Source organism: Diabrotica virgifera, chromosome 7 (assembly GCF_917563875.1).
Source record: "Diabrotica virgifera virgifera chromosome 7, PGI_DIABVI_V3a".
Classification (NCBI taxonomy): Eukaryota; Metazoa; Arthropoda; class Insecta; order Coleoptera; family Chrysomelidae; genus Diabrotica; species Diabrotica virgifera.
In genome coordinates, this window is record NC_065449.1 from 56435417 (window position 1) to 56461459 (window position 26043).

Here is a 26043-nt window from a genome sequence, read left to right on the forward strand (position 1 = left end):
TCACTATAATCGGAGAATACAGCAAGCGAATGGGATTAGAGATTAATACTAAAAAGACCAAATTCATGATCATCTCCAGAAACTTGAATGCATTTGAAAACTCCACCATAACACTGAATACTAAGTCCATTGAAAGAGTGAGCAAATTTAAATACCTGGGAACGTGGCTTTTTGAAGACTGGGCATCGGACAGGGAAGTAAAATATCGCATTGAGCAAGCTCGATAAGCTTTCGTAAAATTCAGGAAGGTACTGACCTGTTCAGAGTTCGATCTTACACTGAGACTAAGGTTTACTAAATGCTACGTGTGGTCGGTGCTGCTATACGGCATAGAGAGTTGGACACTCAAAACGTGGGATATAAACAGATTAGAAGCCTTCGAAATGTGGCTTTATCGCCGTATCCTAAAGATACCATCGACGGCGAAAGTCACAAATGTAGATGTCCTTAAAAGAATCAACCAAGAACGCTAGCTTTTCGAAAACATCAAGAAAAGAAAGACGGCGTATTTGGGTCACATCATTCGAAACGAAAACTACCAGTTCCTTCAACTTATACTCCAGGGTAAAATTGAAGGCAAGAGTGGAATAGGACGCAAGAAAATGTCCTGGCTCCGAAACATAAGGCAATGGACAGGGATTAACGACATACAATCTCTGATACACATTGCAAGAAACAGAGAGTTAATGGAAAATGTGATCGCTAACATCCATTAGTGGATTTGCATCTGAAGAAGAAGAAGAAATGAAACTAGCACACTAGTTGTATTGGTGACATCAAAATATATGGTTTTATGGATACATTTGTAATAAATAATGTAACCGTAGGCCGATGATAGTGGATTCATATTAAACACTTAAAGATCAACATAGATTCTTTGCTCGAATAAAACACAAAGTTCTTGTCAGTTCGATTGACACAGACCAAATGAGCTGAATGAGGAAATGAGAAATGTAGAAAATCTGGACATCTGGACCTGAACATCTACATTTTTCATTTCCTCATTCAGCTCATTTGGTATGTGTCAATCGAACTGACAAGAACCTTGTGTTTTATTCGAGCAATGAAACCATGTTGCTCTTTAACTATTTAATATAAATCCACTATCATCGGCCTAGGGTCCCATTATCTATTACAAATGTATCCATAAAATCGTATATTTTGATGTTACCGTTACAACTAGCGTGCTAGTTTCATTTACTATACGAAATGTAAGTATTTACCACATGCTTTTTTATTAACAGTCACAATTTTAACTTTTGCATTCAATTTTGCATTTGGAAATACTTCATTCTAGGTACTGAGGATGATCTGAATCAGATCAAAAACGTTCTGTTGTTTTACTTTTTTATACTACCATACAAATTGAAATTTTTACTTCTATGTAAGTTTTGACAATAAGTATTAACACTTATAATTACACAAGAGCTCTAAAATTACCGATTTGTATCCCGATTGACACTTTCACAGTTTTATGTCAAAATTATGTCGAAATTGTCACGAGGGCAATACAAATCTGTAATTTTACGATGTCGAGTGTAATTCAGTAAGATTATTTCATGAATAAAACTGTTCAAAACAAAAATTTTATTGTGATTTATTTGTGTACAGATTAGTATTATAATTTTATATTTATTTTTTATGTTCACTTTGACACCTTGTAAACATTAATTGTGATTAATGTCTCTAAATGTTTAATTAATTATAAATTTGCGTAACAACGAAGGACATCTGCCGCGCTACTTGACGACGGGTAATTATCACAAAATATTATCACTTGTAATTACACAAGAGCTCTAAAATTAACGATTTGTATCCAGAATGACACTTTTAACAGTTTTAATTTCCCGACCTGAAGGTGGGGAGGATTATGTCAAATTGTCACGAAAGCAATACAAATCGGTAATTTTATGAGCTCGAGTGTAATTCGGTAAGATTATTTTATGAATAAAAGTGTATTTTTAAATTATTTCTAATATTTTATTAAAAAAATACAGGATCCTTTGTAAAAGCGTTGATTGAATATGCGGCATATTCAATCAACGGTAAAAGGTATAATTAAAAGACCCCAAGAAGGGTTACATCACAAAACAAAACGTTTTCGGATTAACAAGTAACAGTGTTAAGCCCTAAAATGATAAGTATAACCTAATTAATAAATGACAATGTTGTAAGAGTTGACTAAGGTTAAGAATTGACAGAGGCCATACTTACAATAGCATTCATGCGTGAGGCATGAGCCACCAAAAAGTTATGGGTAGAATCCCGTTAAAAGTTGCAAGATCTTAAATGATACTACATATTATGAATAAAATCGATGGATGTTGCAAATATTCCTGGATATTACCCAGGGCAACACAGGAGTCTAATCCACGTGGATGTGATATGAGAGGGATTAACCTCACATATTGAGAATTGAGTGTCAACTGAACTAAAGGTGAAGGAACTTTAGAAGTATGTCAGAGACAGACTGTCAATGCGACGATGTTATGAACTGTTTTGTTACATCAGCCAACGAATTTAAAGTTTATGTTGATGTTGAAAATAAAACATTATCAAATGTCGATATATTGGTGATAGAAATATTCGAACCTAAATGTAAAAAATTGTGAAATATGTGATGATTAAATATATGAACATCACAAAATGATAAATAGGTACAGTCGAACCAGAGTTTTCTTAAATGGAACACCCTGTATTTTAGTATTGTAATGAAATGATATTTAGGGTACTTTTTTATTTTATAAGCATTCCCTATACCTAACTGCTTTAACTTGTGAATTATTGGTGATTCAAGCCAAACATTAATTGCAACAAAAAATACGTGAAATTTTATTAGGTTGGCCTTGAAAATATTCAGTCACAAATAATTTTTCGGAAATAAACACATATTAATCTAAACTGATCGTTAGAATTCCCAATAATGGCTGAGCTGTCAAAATACTTACGTAGTTAAGATTGTTGGTGCGATTAACAATTAAGCACAATTTAAAGCAGTTAGGTATAGGGAATGCTTAAGAAATAAAAAAGTAACATAAATATCATTTCATTACAATACTAAAATACAGGGTATTCCATTTAAGAAAACTCAGAAAATACTCATTCCGAGTTTCGACCAACCCTGTATACTAAAATTCAACAATTAGCTATACTAATAATTTCTGATAATAGTAGACTATATTAAAAATCATTTAAACATAAATAAAGTTTTTGATGTCAAACTACTCCAATTCTACAGGGTGTGAAAGTTGCTACGAAATTAATAAAAAAACGTAATTATCTTTTAAACTACCCTGTATAACAATACAAAACCTCATATATTAAGAAATAAGACTTCGAGTAGAATCCAAAAATGTAAAAATATACGGGGGTCCCATTAAAAAAAAAGAAGTTATAAGCAACTTCCGGTATAACCGGAAGTAGCAAATAGATGAAGAATAATGATATTTTCATTAAATAGATCACTCTTCAAAATCCCTTCATGCCAATGTTCATGAGTCTGTTGCCATTAGTTCTCGAGATATTTCTAATAGGCCCTTTATCTGTCTCACCCTCTATACTTCCAGTTTTGATATCACTTCCGGTTAAAACGTTGTGACCGCATATTTTTCAAAAATATCTTAAAACTAGACTATGATATATCTATGAACGCATATTGAAAAGGTGAGTTCAAATATAAGGTTCCGGTTTTAATATAGGTATCATCCGGTCAAAAAGTTGTGACCGGAAAAATATCTCAAAACCAGACATATACCAATGAACGCGTATTGACGAGTTAAAAAATATTTAGTTCAGGTTTTAATTTCACTACTGATTAAATCTTTTGAGCCGGCTTTATTTATAAATTAGTTGCTTCAACTGAAATATAGAACATTCATTCACGTGGGTGAAAACCTAGAACTTAGCGCAGCTTCACACACTAAGAATTTTGAACGTGCGATGGTTGGAAAGCATGGTGACATTCCAATAGTGCAGGGATTCTTAACCGGTGTTCCGCGGAACTGTGTTGCAAGTGTTCCGCGAAAAATATACGTTAATCTCGCAGACCGACGTGAAATTGTGTCGCTTCCAAGAGATCGGGAAGAATGAAAAATTCTCTTGACAATCTCGTCGGCGTGTGCTATACGTGTATTTATTGTCGCGGTTACCCGGTTACCTGTTTTCTGGTGTACCTGGCAACACTGCTGGTCTCGGTCTTCGGTAGTGGTGCGAACTCCAAGCTTAAGATTGCTAATTTGTTTTGCTTGAATACGCCCTATTTGTCACGTGCACGCAACCGTTTCTCGCCGAAAACGACGCACTATTTTTATTGAGTTTTAAGTTCCAGTTGATAGGTAAGTAATTTAGATTAGTTTATTTAAGATTTAACAGCAAGTTCAAATAAAAATAAGGTTACTTAGAGCTAACAACAACGATGAATATTGTTAATTTACTTTTGTAACTAATCACCTTTTAAAATAAAATTTGTTTCGCATTGGAGCAATGGACAAATTCCTTATTAAAAGAAAACGTAGTTCTGACGATGCACAAGATATAAACTATGGAGCTGGTACCAGTACCTCTGTGGAGGGACAGCTTCCCATTTCCCAACCAACCAAAAAAGTTAATCGCCAGTATTCGGAAGAATATTTGAGTTATGGTTTTACATAGAAAGGTGATGAAGATTGTCCCATGCCAAATTGTCTTGTGTGTGGTGAAAATTTATCAAATTCGGCAATGGTCCCGACTAAACTAAAACGCCATTTTTCAACGAAACATGCCAATCTTAGTTCAAAAAATTGTTAAAATTTCTGACAAAGCAGAATTAGCTTCTTATAAAATGACTGAATTAATAGCTATAAGGTTGAAACCGCATACTATTGCTGATGAATATGCAATGGTAAAAATTTTGTTTGGTGAGGATGCAAAAAAAGAAACTCTGAAACTAAAGTTTTCTAAAATGTCACTCGAAGAATTTTGGATTTCTGTGCAAGCTGAACACCCACTTCCTTCTACAAGAGCAATAAAGTTATTACTACAGTTTGCAACTTCATACTTGTGTGAATTAGGTTTTTCAACCTTCACAAACATAAAAACAAAGAAACGTGAAAGACTTGGGAATATTGATGAAGAAATGAGGGTAGCGCTATCGCATATTAGACCAGATATTGCTAAAATTTGCAAAAGTCATCAGGCTCAAGTGTCGCACTAAATTTGTGTAATTTTTATGTTATTATGTTAGTTATGCCTATGCCCATACATCTAATTGTAAAATAAAATGTAATAAAGTGTATTTACTAATCTACATATATTTTGTTAATTTCTATTTTTAGAATATGTTTTTATTCTTATATTTTGTTTTTGCATGTATTTGCAGTTAAAGAACGTGTTTTATTTACATTTGTATTTACATTTGCACCCCTTATTTAGTGTTTCCTATAAAATAGCACAATGGTGTTCCGCGACTTTTTTACAATTTGTCAAGTGTTCCCCAGCTTTGAAAAGGTTAAGAACCACTGCGATAGTGGCTCAAGCAATCCCATGGCAACTTTCACATTACACGGCGACTTTACCGAGCGTTCCAACCGCCGTGTAATGAGAAAGGTACCATAGGATTGCTCGAGCTACTATTGGAAAGTCATCGTGCCTTCCAACTCTCGCACGTTCAAATTCTTAGCGTGTGAAACGAGGGTACGGAGTCCAATCCCTGGTTTTTGAAAATAATTTATTTATTGTATATGAAAAGTCCATGTATTAATTTTTTTACAACGTGGAATGAAGTAAAGACTTCTGTTGTATGTAGGCATATATGAATTTATTAAAAAATCCTTAAAATTTATCCACGAAGGAGTGGAAGTACAAAATGTTTTCGGTCAGACTGACCATCATCAGAGTGTACCTAAACCTGGAAATAAGTAAACCGCTAAGATTAAAAAGCAGAAGAGTGAAATTTTGACAGTTGAAAAATTTTTAAGAAAATGTGGTTACTTACGTCAAGTGTACAAGTATTGTAACTAGTCTCTTAAATAGGTATAAAAACCTCTAAAATACATTATTGTTACATTCTATATTAAAAAATGGTCGACATTAAGTCGATGTCTTAAGGTTTAAAGATCACATGTGAATGTATTTCATCTTTGCTGCAAGGATGAAATACATTCACATATCCAGTACCAAATCGCCGTCCTTGTTCTTTATCCGCTTCTGCCGCCTTCAGCGACAAGGGTGATTTATTCTTAGCGTGTGAAATGAGGGTACGGAGTCCAATCCCTTGATTTTGAAAATAATTTATTTATTGTATATGAAAAGCCGATGTATTAATTTTTTTACAACGTGGAATGAAGTAAACACTTCTGTTGTATGTAGGCATATATGAATTTATTAAAAAATCCTTAAAATTTATCCACGAAGGAGTGGAAGTACAAAATGTTTTCGGTCATACTGACCATCATCAGAGTGTAAACCTGTAAATAAGTAAACCACTAAGATTAAAAAGCAGAAGAGTGAAATTTTGACAGTTGAAAAATTTTTAAGAAAATGTGGTTACTTACGTCAAGTGTACAAGTAATTGTAACTAGTCTCTTCAATAGGTATAAAAACCTCTAAAATACATGTCCATGAACCTAGCAAAGCAAGGTTAGCAGAATGGAATCAGACCAAGTGCATAATTAGGTGCTAATTAGGTGCTAATTAAGTACCCCAATCGCGAATTTAGTGCTCCTTTATTTTTTAAGTTATGACATGTTCTGCCAGGTACATATGAACTCAGCAGAGCACAACCATAAAAAACATCAAATCGAAAAGTGACCAAGCTTATAATTAAGCACTAATTAGGTGCTAATTTAGTACCCCAAACGTGAATTTAGTGCTCCTTTTTTTTAAATTATGACGTGTTCTGCCAGGTACATATGAACTCAGCAGAGCACAACCATAAAAAACATCAAATCGAAAAGTGACCAAGCTTATAATTAAGTACTAATTAGGTGCTAATTTAGTACCCCAATCGCGAATTTAGTGCTCCTTTATTTTTTAAGTCATGACATGTTCTGCCAGGTACATATGAACTCAGCAGAGCACAACCATAAAAAACATCAAATCGAAAAGTGACCAAGCTTATAATTAAGCACTAATTAGGTGCTAATTTAGTACCCCAAACGTGAATTTGTGCTAGGTCTAGTTTGCATGGAGGAAGAGCTCTGAATTGGGTAGGGGTTTTTCAGTACTTTGTGAAAGACAGACCTGGATGGGGAAGTCCTTAACCCCAACACGGCGCGTCCCAATGGCTGATAGGGAACGTTCCTGTAGATATACAGGACAGGTACGAATAAGGCTTCGCCAAATAAGTACCGGCGGATCAACTGAGGACATGACACAGGACAGCAGCTGTGTCATTAGTGGCTCGCGGCTAAGGAATACAATTCCTAACAGGTGCGGTGCCATAAAGTCGCAGGCGACAATCAAATAATGATTTAACCGGCTGCGATACTGCGAACCTAAACCTAAATAAAAACCGAATGTGCGCCGGTATAAGCAATCAACCGTTACCAGGAGGTACGGAAGGGCACTCTATTGTCCTGGGGTTGAGAAATCGGCCCCGAAGGCGGATGAGCTGAAAATTCAGTCAACGGCAGTGGAATCAGGAAAGCAACGGGAAACTACCTGATTATAACTTCCCTAGTAACTCATGATGACAGATGTTAATAATGTAAATATATTTACTAATCATGGGACTCGGAATCCAAGATTCGGCGTGGGAAACAGCAGGTTTTCCCCAGTCGTCAGCAAGCGAATTCCCTGTAATTCAAATTTGGTAATAGATAAGGAATGTTTAATAGCGACTTGGAATATTACAAGTATGTTTGAGTCTGGAAAGATTCACAATACGATCAAGGAAATGCGAAGGTTAAATATAAATATCTTAGGTATAAGCGAGATGAGGTGGCCGGGTTCTGGCCATATAACGATAGATAATTATGAAATTTACTACTCTGGTGAAGAAGGTCCGCAACATAGAAATGGTGTGGCATTTATTTTAGAACAAAATGTCGCAAAATCAGTAAAAAATATCGTGCTATACTCAGATAGGTTAATAATGTTACAAATAAAAACAAATCGTACAGACTTAAACATCATTCAGGTATATGCACCTACACAACAATATGACGATGAAGTTGTCGAAAGCTTTTATTCAGATCTAGACTATTTATTATCACTCACAGGAAGCCAAGATATAAACATTGTATTGGGGGATTTCAATGCCAAGGTTGGAAGAGGTAGTGAAGAAAATGTCGTTGGCAAGTTTGGTTTAGGAACGAGAAACGACCGTGGAGATAGAATGATTAGATTTTGTGTAGAAAAACAATTAGTAATTTCCAACACTTTTTTTGACTTGCCTAAGCGACGACTTTACACCTGGAAATCTCCTATGGACACTTACGGAAGAATAGTAAGAAATCAAATTGATTATATCTGTATATCAAAAAGATATAGAAATGCTATCTTGTCCTCCAAAACATATCCAGGAGCGGATGTACCCTCCAACCACAACTTACTAGCAGCTAAAGTATTACTTAAATTTAAAAAGATTAAAAAACCCAAAATATCTCCTAGGATCAGCAAAGATAAACTTTCAAATGCGGAAGTGAAAGAAATAGTAACCGATAAATTAGAAGATCAGTTTCAGAAATTGGGAAATAAAAATTCAGAAGAACAATTATGGGAGTCATGCAAAGAAACATTGGAAAAAGTCCAAGAAGACCATCTAATGGAAAATCAGCGTAGGAATAAGCAACAGTGGATGACAGAAGAGATATTGAATTTAATGGATGCAAGAAGAAAATATAAGAATGCTAATCTGACAGAATACAAAAAGCTAAACAGTATGATTCGAAGAAAAATAAGATCAGCTAAATCAGAGTGGCATAAACAACAATGTAAAGAAATTGAGAACTACGAGCGTATCTATGACGCATTCAATATGCACAAAAAACTGAAAGAAGTTGCAGGACTGAATAAAAAATGTAATCCTCCACTAATCGAAGATAAAAACGGAAAAATTATAATCGATATCGAAGGTCAACTAATACGATGGACAGAATATATAAAGGAATTATTCGATGATGAAAGAAGCGAACTAGAAACGCTAAATGACATAAGCGGTCCTCCAATATCTAAGGAAGAAGTGCAATACGCTATAAAGAACGCAAAAAACGGGAAGGCGATCGGACCAGATGGGATTTACGTAGAAACACTAAAGCTTTTAGGTGTCGAGGGCATTAAGATACTTACGAAATTGTTCAACTTAATCTATGAAAGCGGAAAAATTCCTAAAGATTGGCTTAAATCCTCATTTGTTGTACTACCAAAAAAACACAGAGCCACAAAATGCAGCGACTATCGCACCATCAGCCTAATGAGTCATGTATTGAAAACGTTTCTTAGAATCATTCATCAAAGAACATATAGAAAAATTGAGGAAAGAATCTCAAGTACTCAATTCGGTTTTCGCTGTGGCCTTGGAACGCGTGATGCACTATTCGCAACCCAAGTTTTAATTCAGAGATGCAGAGATGTAAATCATGACGTTTTCATGTGCGCGATTGATTTTGAAAAGGCCTTTGATAAAGTTCGCCATGAAAAAATGCTACATATTCTCAAAACTACCGGTCTGGACGGTAGGGACATTAGAATAATCGCAAATTTGTATTAGGGCCAGGCTGCATGTATTAGGGTTGCGAATCAGTGCTCTGAAGAAGTAAAAATCAAGCGCGGAGTTCGACAAGGCTGTATATTGTCACCAATGTTGTTTAATCTTTACGCTGAAACAATCTTAAATGAAGTCTTGGAAAACGCAAAAGAGGGAATACTCATTAATGGTATGCTTATGAACAATATCAGATACGCAGATGACACCTTGTTGCTGACTGGATCAATTGAACATCTTCAAGCGTTATTGTATCGAATGGTGGCATTCTGCGCGATATATGGACTCAAACTCAACGCAAGAAAAACAAAGTTTATGGTTATTAGTAAACAGGCAGCCGTAAATAATAATAACTATAACGTAACAATCGGTAATGACTCAATTGAACGAGTAAGTAATCTTGTATATCTGGGTACTCATATTAATGAAAGCTGGAACCCTAGTACAGAAATAAAAAGTAGAATTGCCAAAGCAAGAACAAGTTTTATGAAATTTAAGAAAATCCTGTGCAGTCATGATCTAAATTTGGAACTTCGCATAAGAATGGTCCGATGTTATATATTCCCAGTACTACTTTACGGGGTTGAAGCATGGACACTGACAGAATCGCTTTTAAAAAACCTAGAAGCATTTGAAATGTGGGTCTACCGCCGTATTCTGAAGATCAGTTGGGTAGAAAGAGTCACAAACGAAAGGGTTTTGCAACGTTTGAATAAAAGTTGCGAAGTAGTGAACACGGTTAAAAGGCGCAAATTGGAATACTTTGGTCATATAATGCGTCACCCAGAAAAATATGACATACTTCACCTTGTCATGCAAGGTAAAATAATGGGAAAAAGAAGTGTGGGCCGCCGTACAACTTCTTGGCTTAAAAACCTACGCCAATGGTTTGGGAAAACTAGCACTGAACTATTTCGTGCGGCTGTAAATAAGACAATGATTGTTAATATGCTGCACAACATGAGAGCCAACGATCGACAAGCGGTCTCGGCACCTTAAGAAGAAGAAACGTGAATTTAGTGCTCCTTTTTTTTTAAATTATGACGTGTTCTGCCAGGTACATATGAACTCAGCAGAGCACAACCATAAAAAACATCAAATCGAAAAGTGACCAAGCTTATAATTAAGCACTAATTAGGTGCTAATTTAGTACCCCAAACGTGAATTTAGTGCTCCTTTTTTTTTTAAATTATGACGTGTTCTGCCAGGTACATATGAACTCAGCAGAGCACAACCATAAAAAACATCAAATCGAAAAGTGACCAAGCTTATAATTAAGTACTAATTAGGTGCTAATTTAGTACCCCAATCGCGAATTTAGTGCTCCTTTATTTTTTAAGTCATGACATGTTCTGCCAGGTACATATGAACTCAGCAGAGCACAACCATAAAAAACATCAAATCGAAAAGTGACCAAGCTTATAATTAAGCACTAATTAGGTGCTAATTTAGTACCCCAAACGTGAATTTAGTGCTCCTTTTTTTTTAATTATGACGTGTTCTGCCAGGTACATATGAACTCAGCAGAGCACAACCATAAAAAACATCAAATCGAAAAGTGACCAAGCTTATAATTAAGTACTAATTAGGTGCTAATTTAGTACCCCAATCGCTAATTTAGTGCTCCTTTTTTTTTAATTATGACGTGTTCTGCCAGGTACATATGAACTCAGCAGAGCACAACCATAAAAAACATCAAATCGAAAAGTGACCAAGCTTGTAATTAAGTACTAATTAGGTGCTAATTTGATACCCCAATCGCGAATTTAGTGCTCCTTTTTTTTAAATTATGACGTGTTCTGCCAGGTACATATGAACTCAGCAGAGCACAACCATAAAAAACATCAAATCGAAAAGTGACCAAGCTTATAATTAAGTACTAATTAGGTGCTAATTTAGTACCCCAATCGCGAATTTAGTGCTCCTGAAATTCGTTATTAGGGCACTTAATTAGCACCTAAATTTAAGATAGGTATGTTTGGACTTTTTTGATTTTTTGAGGTAGTACTCTAATGACTTCATATGTACCCGGTAGAACATGGCTTAAAGGAAAGAAAAAATGGAACATTTAATTCGCGATTGGGGTACTAAATTAGCACCTAATTAGTACTTAATTATAAGCTTGGTCATTTTTCGATTTGACGTTTATTAAAGTTGTACTCTGCTGAGTACATATGTACCTGGCAGAACGCGTCATAATTTAAAAAAAAAGAAGCACTAAATTCGCGATTGGGGTACTAAATTAGCACCTAATTAGTACTTAATTATAAGCTTGGTCACTTTTCGATTTGATGTTTTTATGGTTGTGCTCTGCTGAGTTCATATGTACCTGGCAGAACACGTCATAATTTAAAAAAAAAGGAGCACTAAATTCGCGATTGGGGTACTTAATTAGCACCTAATTAGCACCTAATTATGCACTTGGTCTGATTCCATTCTGCTAACCTTGCTCTGCTAGGTTCATGGACATCTAAAATACATTATTGTTACATTCTATATTAAAAAGTGGCCGACATTAAGTCGATGTCTTAAGGTTTAAAGATCACATATGAATGTATTTCATCTTTGCTGCAAGGATGAAATACATTCACATATCCAGTACCAAATCGCCGTCCTTGTTCTTTATCCGCTTCTGCCGCCTTCAGCGACAAGGGTGATTTATTCTTAGCGTGTGAAATGAGGGTACGGAGTCCAATCCCTTGTTTTTGAAAATAATTTATTTATTGTATATGAAAAGTAGATGTATTATTTTTTTTTACTTGTAACTATAGTTGAACTATAAGACTACATTTTTGTTTTCTTGGTCACAGTGATCTTCCAGAAGAACCTAGTACGGTCTTGCTACTGGGGGTGACAAGAATACCTACATCTCCAGTACCAAATCGCCGTCCTTGTTCTTTACCCGCTTCTGCCGCCTTCAGCGACAAGGGTGATTTTGTCGGGGGTGAAAGCGGTGGCGGTAGACAGTCTCGTCGATCATCCATATCGGATGGTAAGAAGAACGTTGTAGTTAGAAGAAATTCTTCTTTAAAGAAGAGTGGTGGAGGTGTTGGTGCTGGTAGACGGTTCCAGGTATATTTGGAATGCTTTTGTGTTTCGTGTTGCTTTTGTTGTTGTTGTGTTTGATGTTAGTAGTTAGTAATCAAGCTGTCTTGAATATTTTAAAATTAAAACTGTCGCCAATCATTCGGAACAGCAATTTTTAATAATAGTGAAACTCCCAGATTCTAAAGGTGCTGATGGGAGATGGCGTCTATGCGCAGAATTATACTTGGTGTATAAGAGAGAAAGTATTCGAAATAATGAAATAATGAATAATATAAAATTTGTTATTTCATTATATCGAATACTTTCTCTCTCATACACCGACTAGAATACTGCGCATTGACGCTATCCCCCACCGGCACCTTTAGAATCTGTGCACTGTATGTTTTTAACCATATTATATTATTTTAATCTAGTATTGCCCAAATACTATTGAAAATTTTTGGTTATTCGTTGCCAGAAGTCAAGGAGAATTAACTTTATTGTTAAAACAATACTATAATGTCAAAAAACACAAAATTACATCTTGATGTATCTCTGAGACATTTTATGGTTTCTCGGTTTAGAAATGCATGATATGATGACACAGTTTTTGTGGCAAAAAGTACAAAAGCCTTTATAGGTACCGACAGAATACGCCATCAGAACCGACCCCCCGGTGCAACGCATTCAGCGACCCCAAAACCCCCCGAAAAATGCACTTTTGGATGCATTTTATGCACTTTAAAATGCAATTATGCATGTCCACCCATTTTTCTATTGTAGACTTTTTCCTGACATCCTCATGGATAGAGGTGAAGTCTCTAGGTGCTGTATTTAAAAATCGATTTATGCTTCTTTTCATGAGCATTTTTCAGTGCGTCACAAATGATAGAAAAAACGGTAAGTCCGTGATAATAGACATTTATGACATTTATTCTAACATGACATTTTAGTTAAATCTGACAGTTGTCACATTTTATTTGCAATTTGGCATAAAAACAAATCAATTGAGTTTATTGCATTTATAAAATGGTATTTTCTTTGATTTGTATCGTCTTATAAATTGTACAGATTATATTCGTAGATATATTATATAAATAGTAAATAATTTTTTTCGATTATAGCGCCATCTATTGACAACTAGAATAAATGTTATAAATGTCACCGATGAAATGTAATCACCGACGTGCGTTTTTTTCTGTCACATACAATTTAATGCGTTAGAAAGAAATCGAAAAACTGTGACGCACTGAAAGATCCTCATGAGAAAAAGATATTTCGGTGTTTTTAGTGCTAAATGCCTGGTGTAATACGTGGGTTTGACTGTATCTATCTCAAGCGTTTGGTTTGGCTTTTAATTTCTAACTCGTGCCCAAAGTCTTTGTATACAAGTGTTTTTTTTTTGGTTCCATGACATCTCGTAACCCCACAAATGGTAACGGACAATTCGTAACGACGACAGTTCGTAACGGTGACACTTTGTAATAGCGACAGTTCGTAACGATACATACTCGTAACGGACAAGTCGTAACGCCAACATTCAATTTTTTTTAGCAAATAACGTTACGACTATTTCTGGTAAATGTACTTATTTGAAAACTAATTAATTCAAAATTCATTAAAATTTTTTGCATATAAAGAATTATTTAGTCGGACATTAAACGTTGAAGGCACCACGGGTATTATAATAATAACGCTTTCGGTCAACGTATATACCTCGAGCCGAAGGCCCTCGGTCTATACACCATTGACCTCAAGCGTTATTATCCTTATAATACCCTTAATAACTATTACATTACTGGATTATATTTATTTTAAGACATAGTTTTAAACGTTTATTCTGATGCTGGTTGTCAAATTATTGATAAACGTAATTTCAAATATAACCTGTAATACAAGTTAGTTTCCACGTTAAAAAGAATAAACAGAATAATTCAATTTTGACGTTACAGATTGTACCGTTACGAATTTGTATAGTTATGAACTGTTGTGTTACGAGATGTCTGATGTTTCTGCGAGCATTAGATTTGAGAGGAACTTCCAATGAGACCTTTGACAAGCATATGTCTTGGATCAGCGATTTTTTGATGTGATAAGAATGATGTCATCTGCGGATCTAAGGTGAGGTCACCTTCCGCCGTCGATATTGATGCCTGTTTTCCCAAAACAGTGATTTCATGGCGTATTGGAGGACAGTTATAAAAGTTTTTCGCGAATTGGTATCCTCGGTAAGCCACTGTTTCGGTTATTGTGCATGGAACAAACCTTTCGTTCTTATAGACACGCTGACGTCCATTTGGATATCTTAGGGTTATTCTGCTCTCATTTGAGACCACTATGTTGTACCATTCCGCCACAGTCTAGTCAGCATATTGTCGCGCAAAACCAAGTATAGCTCTACGATGTTCTAGGAGCAGCTGTAGTCTCGAGCTGGACGGAAATAGTGATGTTGAAAAAGTATCTATTCGTTACAAAGTACTCGTTACTTACGAATACCGAAAGTAACGATTACTATACAGAGAGGCAAATCGTTACTTTGATTACTCTGATTGCTTCGTACCAATCGCATCAGAGCGAGTACCTATTTGAGTATTGTATCTACAATCGGTTGATATCGGAATCGGACCGGTATTCCACTACAGTTAACTTAAATTTTATTTATATGAAGGGCGAAGGCTATGAAGAGTTTTACAGGATTACAGGGCGCTGAGAAGTAGCTGAAACAGAGGGAGGTATATCATTTAACAAAGCATAAAGCCCCCCAGAAACAGACGTCGATACGATTTGTCGAGGTAGATAATAATTCACAGATGTTCGTTCCTTTGAAAATAACAGTGTAACGCATTAGATTTTAATAATAAATACACACTATTCTTATCAGGCCTAGAGAAAAAGGAACCCTCAATATACTGATTTTGACATGTTTATGTACATTTTTCTATTGAAAACTTTTTCCCGTTTCACTATTTCGCTAAAAATAATTTATTTTTTCCTAAATGCCTCGGTCTGTGTATTTTATTGTTATGATCCAAAAATCTAAAATAATATCTGCCCGGGCCAAAAAAGTAGAATTTATAAAAAAAATCATTTTTATTAATTATTAATTAGTCTGGACAAAATTATGTCGGGCACTCCTTGTTTTTAATAATTGTTAACATAACAGATTACATATCATTTAATTTCTTATACTTATACGAAATACTGAGAAATGCGATTCTCGATATGATTACCGGAACTCAAATACAAAAGTAATCATAGTAACGAATACTGTAAATGATTACTTTATACAAATGTAACCATTTGTAACGAATACTTGAAAGTAACTATAATCAACATCACTAGACGGAAAGCCCTCAGATTTCCTTCTGAAAGCCTTCTTCTAGTGGTACGTTCACTCACACCATCATTTCTCACCTCAAAAGGACGCGTACGAGCTTCAGGAGCGATGCAAATGCGATTTATCAACACGTTGCTGACAATGAAGCGGCCATCTCGAATTGTAGTCCATCGATGTCGGCCTTGATCTGGCTTACGGGTGTATGAACCTGGTTCCAGAAATCGTCTGATAGCATCCGGTACCGTACATCCCTACATCCTTCGGAGAGCTTAAGATGGCGTTAAAGAAGTGGCACAATATTCCCCAATCGGATATCCAGGATATCATGAATGAATTGCCGAACCGGCTCCAAGAAGTCGTAAGGGCCAGAGGCGGTAACACCCATTATTAATACTCATAATTTTTAGACAATCATTTTCAAAAGTATAGGCTATTGATTATATTCAAAATAAGATAGCTAAAAGGAACTACAACGTTAACGGAGTTTTATTATTTCATATGGTCAATGGACATCTATATATGAAAAAACCGCGGAGTGCTACCATTTAAAGGGGTGCGTTTTTGAGAAATGGGTGAATTAGTCCCTGGGCACAGGTTACATTAGGGTGAGTTCTATGTATGCATTTTTGGTACAAACATATCTACATAAAAATTGTTCCTGATTAAATTTCCTATCTAAATATCACTTTTTAAAGTCAATGATACTTTTTTTTTTACAAAAATATATTTAAAATAAAAAGCACAAAGAAACCCAAAAGAAAGAAATTTTGTTTTTTGTCCCATAACTTTTGTCCACGAGGATATAGGTATAGACATTATAGGTGTGTCATAGAAAAAAAACCTACATATTTCTTCTTTAAAATGTTGTTTAGTAGAGGTAATTAGGATTTATAGTTTTCGAAATATGATTTTTCAAAGTTCGCCACTCACAGCAATTTTGGGCAATTTTCCTTGTTATTTCGCAAATATTGTTCTGTAACTTTTTTCTACGTAACTTTAGGTATAGTCGGTTCGCTAAACTCAGACACAACTGGCTAGTGATTTTAGTAAGTAATTTTGCCAATTTGCTAAAATTCGCAAAAAAATAATGACTAAATAGTTAATAATTACTAAATAGTTAATAATTTTGCCAATTTTGGCAAAATTGGAAAAGAACAAAAAAATTACCTACCAAAATCACTAGCCGATTGTGTCTGAGATTAGCGAACCGACTATATATGCAATGGTACACGTAATAGGAATAGAAATCAATTATGTACCTTTAAAATGGTCTACTGTATAACGTTGTACGACTTTTTTTAAAGAGATTATGGTTTTTTAAGGTTTTATACTTTTAACGATTTTTTATAATATAATATAAATATATATATATATATATATATATATATATATATATATATATATATCGGTTTTAAAACGTTCTCCTACGTCTTCCGATGCCTAGTCGCCATTCACTTCGGTCCATCCAAAGGTCTTCATCCAATTCTCTTTCTCTCATTTCTCGATTTATGCCTTCTCTCCAACTCAGGCGGGGTCTTCCTCTTTTTCGTCTACCATGAGGGGTCCACGTTAGGATTTGTTTCGGGAGTCGTTCTTCGGACATTCTTTGTACGTGTCCATACCATCTAAGCTGATATAAATATAAAATAATATTATTATATAATATATTATATTATATAATATTACACTATATACAGGGTGTTAGTAAATAAGTATGAAAAATTTTAAGGGCTAATTCTACATGAAAAATTAATACCAGTTTGCTCTATAAACATATGTCCGCAAATGCTTAGTTTCGGAGATACGGGGTGTTGAAATTTTTATTTCAAACTGCCAATTTATTTATTGCTCTAAGACCAGTTGAGCTATGAAAATGAAATTTGGTGAGTTTTAGGAGGTAGTTATTACGAATTTTTTGACATACAATTTAGAATTTTGTATTCATCATTGGCGCGCCTACGGGCAATGGTCTGAATTTTTTTAAAGAAAAAAATAGTACGCCACTGAGATATTTCGAATTTAAAATTATTTTTAAATTCCACGTCTAATTTATGATAAAAAACCTTTCTTGCCTTTTTTTCATATGATGCATCGTTTTTATGCAGAAAAATAAAACATCTTGGCGCGTATTTTTCATTTCTTAATACATCATCAAGAACTATTCAATATAATAATACTAAACTAGAACAATAACAGAAAATATTACTAATAAGATTTCAACTAGGTGCAAAGCTGCAAGAAATGTTTAAAATGATCTCCTTTACGGATAACAGAAGAATTTTATATTCATCATTGGCGCGCGTACGGGTAATGGTCTGAATTTTTTGAAGAAAAAAATAGTACGCCACTGAGATATGTCAAATTAAAAATCATTTTTGAATTTCTCGTTCAATTTACGACAAAAAATCTTTCTTTCCTTTTTTTCATACGAGGCGCCGTTTTTATACAAAAAAATAAAACATCTTAACGTTTACCAAGTATTTTAAGGTAGTTTCCATATGCATAGAAACTTAGTTCAAATACTTTGTAAACGTTAAGATGTTTAATTTTTTTTTGCATAAAAACGGCGCCGCATATGAAAAAAAGGCAAGAAAGATTTTTTGTTGTCAATTGAACGAGGAATTCAAAAATGATTTTTAGTTTGATGTATCTCAGTGGCGTACTATTTTTTTCTTCAAAAAATTCAGACCATTACCCGTACGCGCGCCAATGATGAATATAAAATTCTTCTGTTACCTGTAAAGGAGATCATTTTAAACATTTATTGCAGCTTTGCGCCTAGTTGAAATAGTATTAGTAATATTTTCTGTTATTGTTCTAGTTTAGTATTATTATATTGAATAGTTCTTGATGATGTATTAAGAAATGAAAAATATGCGCCAAGAAGTTTTATTTTTCTGCATAAAAACGGTGCATCATATGGAAAAAAGGCAAGAAAAGTTTTTTATCATAAATTAGACGTGGAATTTAAAAATAATTTCTAATTCGAAATATCTCAGTGGCGTACTATTTTTTTCTTTAAAATAATTCAGACCATTGCCCGTAGGCGCGCCAATGATGAATACAAAATTCTTAATTGTATGTCATAAAATTCGTAATAACTATCTCCTAAAACTCACCAGGAGAGGAGTTCGGCAGGGATGTATTATGTCTCCATTACTCTTTAATGCATATAGTGAAGCCATTTTTGAAGAAGCATTGCTATCTCAAAGTGAAGGAATAATAATTAACGGAAGATCTATTAACAACATAAGATATGCAGATGACACCGTGATTATAGCAAGCTCTGCTGAACAACTCCAACTACTACTGAACAAAACAAACAATTTCTGTAAAGAATATGGACTAAAAATGAATATAAAAAAGACCAAATACATGATAATAACTAAGAAAACAAACATACAAACAAGCATACATTTGGGAAATGTGCCGATAGAAAGGATTGATAAATACAAATACCTAGGAACCTGGATTTCAGAGAAAAATGATCAAACAACAGAAATAAGGACCAGGATAGAAATAGCAAGAAATGCGTTTGTAAAGATGAAAACAGTTCTCTGCAACAAAGACCTTAGTTTAGAACTGAGAGCAAGAGCTTTGAGATGCTACGTGTTCTCGATACTACAATATGGACTTGAAAGCTGGACATTAAAGCAAGAACACATAAATAAGCTACAGTCATTTGAAATGTGGTGTTACAGAAGAATGCTTAGAATAGCATGGACACAGAGGAAAACGAACACGGAAGTACTGCGAGAAATGGGTAAAGAATGCGAAATAATAAACACAATAAAAATAAGAAAGTTACAATATCTGGGACACGTAATGAGGGGACCGCGATATGAAATGCTAAGACTGATAATACAGGGAAAGATAAGAGGCGGAAGGAGTATAGGAAGAAGGAGATTGTCATGGTTAAAGAATTTAAGGGACTGGTTTAGATGCAGTTCTATAGAACTCTTTAGAGCAGCGGTGGATAGAGTAAAGATAGTGATGATGATATCCAACCTCCGATTAGGAGACGGCACTTGAAGAAGAAGAAAACTCACCAAATTTCATTTTCATAGATCAACTGGTCTTAGAGCAATAAATAAATTGGCAGTTTGAAATAAAAATTTCAACACCCCGTATCTCCGAAACTAAGCATTTGCGGACATATGTTTATAAAGCAAACTGGCATTAATTTTTCATGTAGGATTAGCCCTTAAAATTTTTCATACTTATTTACTAACACCCTGTATAGTATATACAGGGTGCGCCAAACCTCTGGTCTTCTTTGATTACGGCTAAACTATGAGATATACAAAAAAATGTTTATAACAAAACTAATGTGTATCAAAGAGGTCTATAATTTAAAATTATTTTTAATTATACAGGGTGAGTCAGAACGACGATTAAATCATTTTTGAATATATTATTTAAAAATATGAAAAATTTGTATAAGGTCTTATAGGCCTAAAGTTAATAATTTTCGAAATATTTACATTTTTATTGAGAAAAATGGTAATATTTATAGGGTTGTGGATTATGTTTCCAAGGAAATAAAACTTTAGGTGATAGGTCAAAGTTTTTAAAATATAGTGTTATTTTTAAATAATTTAATATTTTTTACTTTTAGCCATAAAATATACAGTGTGATCACTATTTGCAAATACAAAATTTTTTCATTTTTTTTAATGGGACACCCTGTATATTAGTTTTGAGTTTTGTAGTAAATATTACAACCTTTCTTTTGGTATAAGGTTGTATGTACCTAGCATGTTTCGTTTTGTAGATATTTTTAAAAAACTATAGATTTTACGTGTTTGCGGATTTTTTATTTAAAATTTTTTTTGCAAAAAAAATAATTATAATCTGGTTTTAGAAACATACACTAAAATATAAAATATGAAAATAAAAACGTAATTAAAAATTAAAATAAATCGTATGCTAGTACAACTCAATTGAATTTAATAACTTTAAATTATTTTACAAAAAATATTTTACCATATTAATGAATGCATAAAATAGTTACTAAATTAAATAAACAACCAAATTTTAAATCAACCATAGTAATTTTTCTACTACAGCAACTTTTCTGTACCAAATTAATTGTTAGTTAAATTGTATTTAGTTAAACTTTTAATTTACCATTTAAATTTACTTACATACATCTTGAGAATATAAAAATTATTATAAAGTATGCTTTGAAACAAATGAATGCTAAATGTATCATCCAAATTATTTATTAATATAAATAGTATTTACTGGTGTCACAAAAACTGGTAATACTTTTGTAGTTGAAATTTTTGTAACAATTTTTTATATTTTAAATTTTAATTTTTTAACCGAAAAATGTTTGGATATGACATTTGTTTTGGGCGAAACCATTAGAAATTATTACCAGCTTTTGTGACACGAGTAGGTACATAAATACTATTTACTTCTTAATATACTTCCATAATGTTCATTTTTTTCAAAGCATACTTTATACGTTCTCAAGATGTAGGTAAATTAAAAAGTTATTAACTGATCTTACTCGTAAAAACAATATAACTAACAATTAATTTGGTACAGGAAAGTTGCTGCGGTAGAAGAATTACTACGATTGATTTAAAATTTGGTTGTTTATTTAATTTAGTAACTAATTTATGTATTCATTAATAAGGTAAAATATTTTTTGTAAAATAATTTAAAGTTATTAAATTCAATTGAATTGTACTAGCATACGATTTATTTTAATCTTTAATTACGTTTTTATTTTCATATTTTATATTTTAGTGTATGTTTCTAAAACCAGATTATAATTATTTTTTTTTGCAAAAAAATTTTTAAATAAAAAATCCGCAAAAACGTAAAATCTATAGTTTTTTTAAAATATCTACAAAACGAAACATGCTAGGTACATACAACCTTATACCAAAAGAAAGGTTGTAATATTTACTACCAAACGCAAAATTAACATACAGGGTGTCCCATTTAAAAAAAATGAGAAAATTTTGTATTTGCAAATAGTGATCACACTGTATATTTTATGGCTAAAACTAAAAAATATTAAATTATTTAAAAATAACACTATATTTTAAAAACTTTGACCTATCACCTAAATTTTTATTTCCTTGGAAACATAATCCACAACCCTATAAATATTACCATTTTTCTCAATAAAAATGTAAATATTTTGAAAATTATTAACTTTAGGCCTATAAGATCTTATACAAATTTTTCATATTTTTAAATAATATATTCAAAAATGATTTAATATACAGGGTGTTCCATTTGAAAAAATACAACTTTGGTTCATACCGTCGTTCTGACTCACCCTGTATAATTGAAAATAATTTTAAATTATAGACCTCTTTGATACACATTAGTTTTGTTATAAACATTTTTTTGTATATCTCATAGTTTAGCCGTAATCAAAGAAGACCAGAGGTTTGGCCCACCCTGTATAATATAATATTATGTTATATACAGGGTGAGGCAGATAAAGGGCCTATTAGAAATATCTCGAGAACTAAAGCTAAGAGAATGTTGAAAATTTGAATACAGGGGTTTTGAGGTATGAACTATTTAATGAAAATATTTTCTTCTCTTTGCTACTTCCGGTTATACCGGAAGTTGATTGTACCTTCGTTTTTTTAAATGGGACACCCTGTATATTATTACATTTTTTGATTCTCCTCGATTTCTTCTTTCTTAAAATATAAGGTTTTGTAATATTATACAGGGTAGGTTAAAAGATAATTACGTTTTCTTATAAATTTTGTAGCAACATTAACACCCTGTAGGATTGTAGTAGATTGGTATAATAAACTCTATTAATGTTCAAATGATTTTTAATATAGTCTACTATTGTTAAGAGTTATTGGTATAGTTAAACTTTTCATTTTAGTATACAGAGTTGGTCAAAACTCGGAATGAGTATTTTCTGAGTTTTCTTAAATGGAACACCCTGTGTTTTAGTATTGTAATGAAATGTTATTTTATGGTACTTTTTAATTTCTTAAGCATTCCCTATACCTAACTTCTTTAATTTGTGAGTTATTGGTGATTAAAACCAAACATTAATTGCAACACAAAATAGGTGAAATTGTATTAGGTTGGCCGTGAAAATATTCAGTCACAAATAATTTTTTGGAAATAAATACATATTAATCTATACTGATACTTAAAATTGCCAATAGTGGTTGAGGTATCAAAATACTATCGAAGTTAAGATTGTTGGTGCGATTAACAATTAAGCACAAACTAAAGCAGTTAGGTATAGGGAATGCTTAAGAAGTAAAAAGTACTGAAATATCATTTCATTACAATACTAAAATATAGGGTGTTCCATTTAAGAAAACTCAGAAAATACTCATTCCGAGTTTCGACCCACCAAACTAAAATTAAAAATTTAGCTACACTAATAATTGTTAACAATAGTAGACTATATTAAAAATCATTTGAACATAAATAGAGTTTATTATGTCAAACTACTACAACCCTACAGGGTGGGAATATTGCTACGAAATTAATAAGAAAACGTAATTATCTTTTAACCTACCCTGTATATTATTACAAAACCTTATATTTTAAGAAAGAAGAAATCGAGGAGAATCCAAAAATGTAAATGTAAAAATGTCCCATTTAAAAAAACGAAGTTATAAGCAACTTCCGGTATAACCGGAAGTACCAAATAGATGAAAATATTTTCATTAAATAGATCAGTCTTCAAAACCCCCTTATTCCAATTTTCATAATTCAATTTTCTTTAGTTCTCGAGATATTTCTAATAGGCCCTTTATCTGCCTCACCCTATATTATATAATACCTAATATAAAAAAATATTATTTTTTACATTTTTTACGATTATTTTTGAAATTTTTTATTATAACTTTTTTTTTCTTATACATGAATATACTATATATTGCTCAATAAAGAGGGCTTACTTTCTGTTCTTTAAAATGGTGTATCATCTATATTTAAATCTGTAATGGAAACCGAGTGATTCTTTGATATTTTTTTACCCGTATTATTTAAAATTATTTCTTTTACAAAAATTACATAAACATTAGTCTTAGAAAACATCTATTTAGTTAAAATTATTTAAACGTTGACATTTAAAAAATTTTCAAAATCAAAGTCCATCTCTTCGTTAGCATTTTAGCTTCAATATCTTCCTCTGACACCTCAGTTATCTTAGAGTTCCCACAATTAGTACCCATGCACATGGACCCTTTGCAGAATATTGAACAACTAATTCCTACTCGTATCTTCCTACAACCGCAGGATTCAATCATAACACACAATCACATAAAAAAGTTATAATGAGGAATTTAAAAAATAATCCTAAAATCAAAAATCGTTGCAAGTACTTATTAAATTTTGAAAAAGCATATCTTATTCAAAAATAATCCTAGAATTTTTTATAATACACCATTTTAAAGTAAACAGAATAAGCTTTATTTTTTATTATATAATATATACCTAAATGTAGAAAAAAAGTTATAATGGGAAATTAAAAAAATAATCGTAAAAAATATAAAAACTCGTTAAAAGTATAAAGTCTTGAAAAAGATAACCTCTTTAAAAGAAGTCTTACAACATTATACAGTAGAACATTTTAAAGGTAACTGATTTCTATTCCTCTTACATGTACCATTGCATATGCCTAAAGTTACGTAGAAAAAAGTTACAGAACAATATTTGCGAAATAACAAGGAAAATTGCCCAAAATTGCTGTGAGTGGCGAACTTTGAAAAATCACATTTCGAAAACTGTAAATCCTAATGACCTCTACCAAACATCATTTTAAAGACAAAATATGTAAGTTTTTTTTCTGTGAAGCAATGTCTATACCTATATCCCCGTGGACAAAAGTTATGGGACAAAAAACAAAATTTCTTTCTTTTGGGTTTCTTTGTGCTTTTTCTTTTGAATATATTTTTGTAAAAAAAAGTATCTTTGACTTTAAAAAGTTATATTTAAATAGGAAATTTTACCAGGAATCAGGAACAATTTTTATGTAGACGTATTTGTACCAAAAGTGCATAGAACTCACCCTAATGTAACCTGTGCCCAGGGACTAATTCACCCATTTCTCAAAAACGCACCCCTTTAAATGGTAGCATTTCGCGGTTTTTTCATATATAGAGATTCATTGACCATATGAAATAGGTATTAAAACCCCGTTAACGTTGTAGTTCCTTTCTATAGTACATAATCAATAGCCTAGTATGTTTGTTTGAATTTTCTTCAAAAATTTTTAAACATTGGATTTTTGCTAAGCATCCCTTGATAAACGACTTTTTTTCAATCATTTTATTATTTATAAACATTTTCATTACCTACCAAAAGAAAGTATTCCACCTATTGTTAATCTGGTGGTATGGGAACGATATTTTGTCGTTTTCTGTGCTACTTCGATTCATAACTTACTTTGTTAATAATTTTATTGTTTCCTCTTCCTCAAAGGTAGTTCCTCACCGTATCTTTCATAAAATGTGGTCCAAAATTGACAATTCTGCAAATTGAAATACTAATTTTGCCGGTGAGTGTATTTTATGGAGATAAATAATTTATTCCACATTTATGAAGTATGTACTTTCTCTTTCTAACTCATATTTTTTAATAACGTAGGTGTTATTTGAGATTATTATTAGCAGTAAATGTTGCTAAAACGAAATACCTTAAATTTGTTTTTTCACTCAAAGAATGTTTTTCAATTTAACATATATTCAAGCCAGCTGGTGTATAAAAATGATGGAAAAGAAATTGTAAACCAAAAGTATTCGAAAAGAAGATAAAATGGCAAAAGTTAATTACAAGTAAATTATTCACCATTATGGTAAAATAATTATGCTATTTTATTACTTTTTAGTTACAGTATGACGGAGATAATATGTAATTATGCTAATTAGTTGTAAAAATGGTTAGAAAAATCTTAAAAAGTAAATGAAAGGTGCAAACAGTAAATCGGTTTATTATGTTAGAATAAAATAGGCATTACGTTTAAAGTTTAAATGTGTAAGAG

The 26043-nt window shown here is 32.6% G+C and overlaps 1 protein-coding gene across 2 annotated transcripts in view; it reads left to right on the top strand.

Moving 5' to 3' along the window:
- Window positions 1-26043, top strand: part of LOC114339551 (uncharacterized) — a 233559-nt gene that overhangs the window by 115935 nt on the left and 91581 nt on the right. For both annotated transcript variants that reach the window (XM_050655547.1, XM_050655546.1), the window contains exon 2: window positions 12493-12754. Coding sequence is in view for 1 of the 2 variants with exons in the window: in XM_050655546.1 (XP_050511503.1) it covers window positions 12493-12754 (262 nt within the window). In the remaining variant the exon portion in view is untranslated. The remainder of the gene's footprint in view (window positions 1-12492; window positions 12755-26043) is intronic.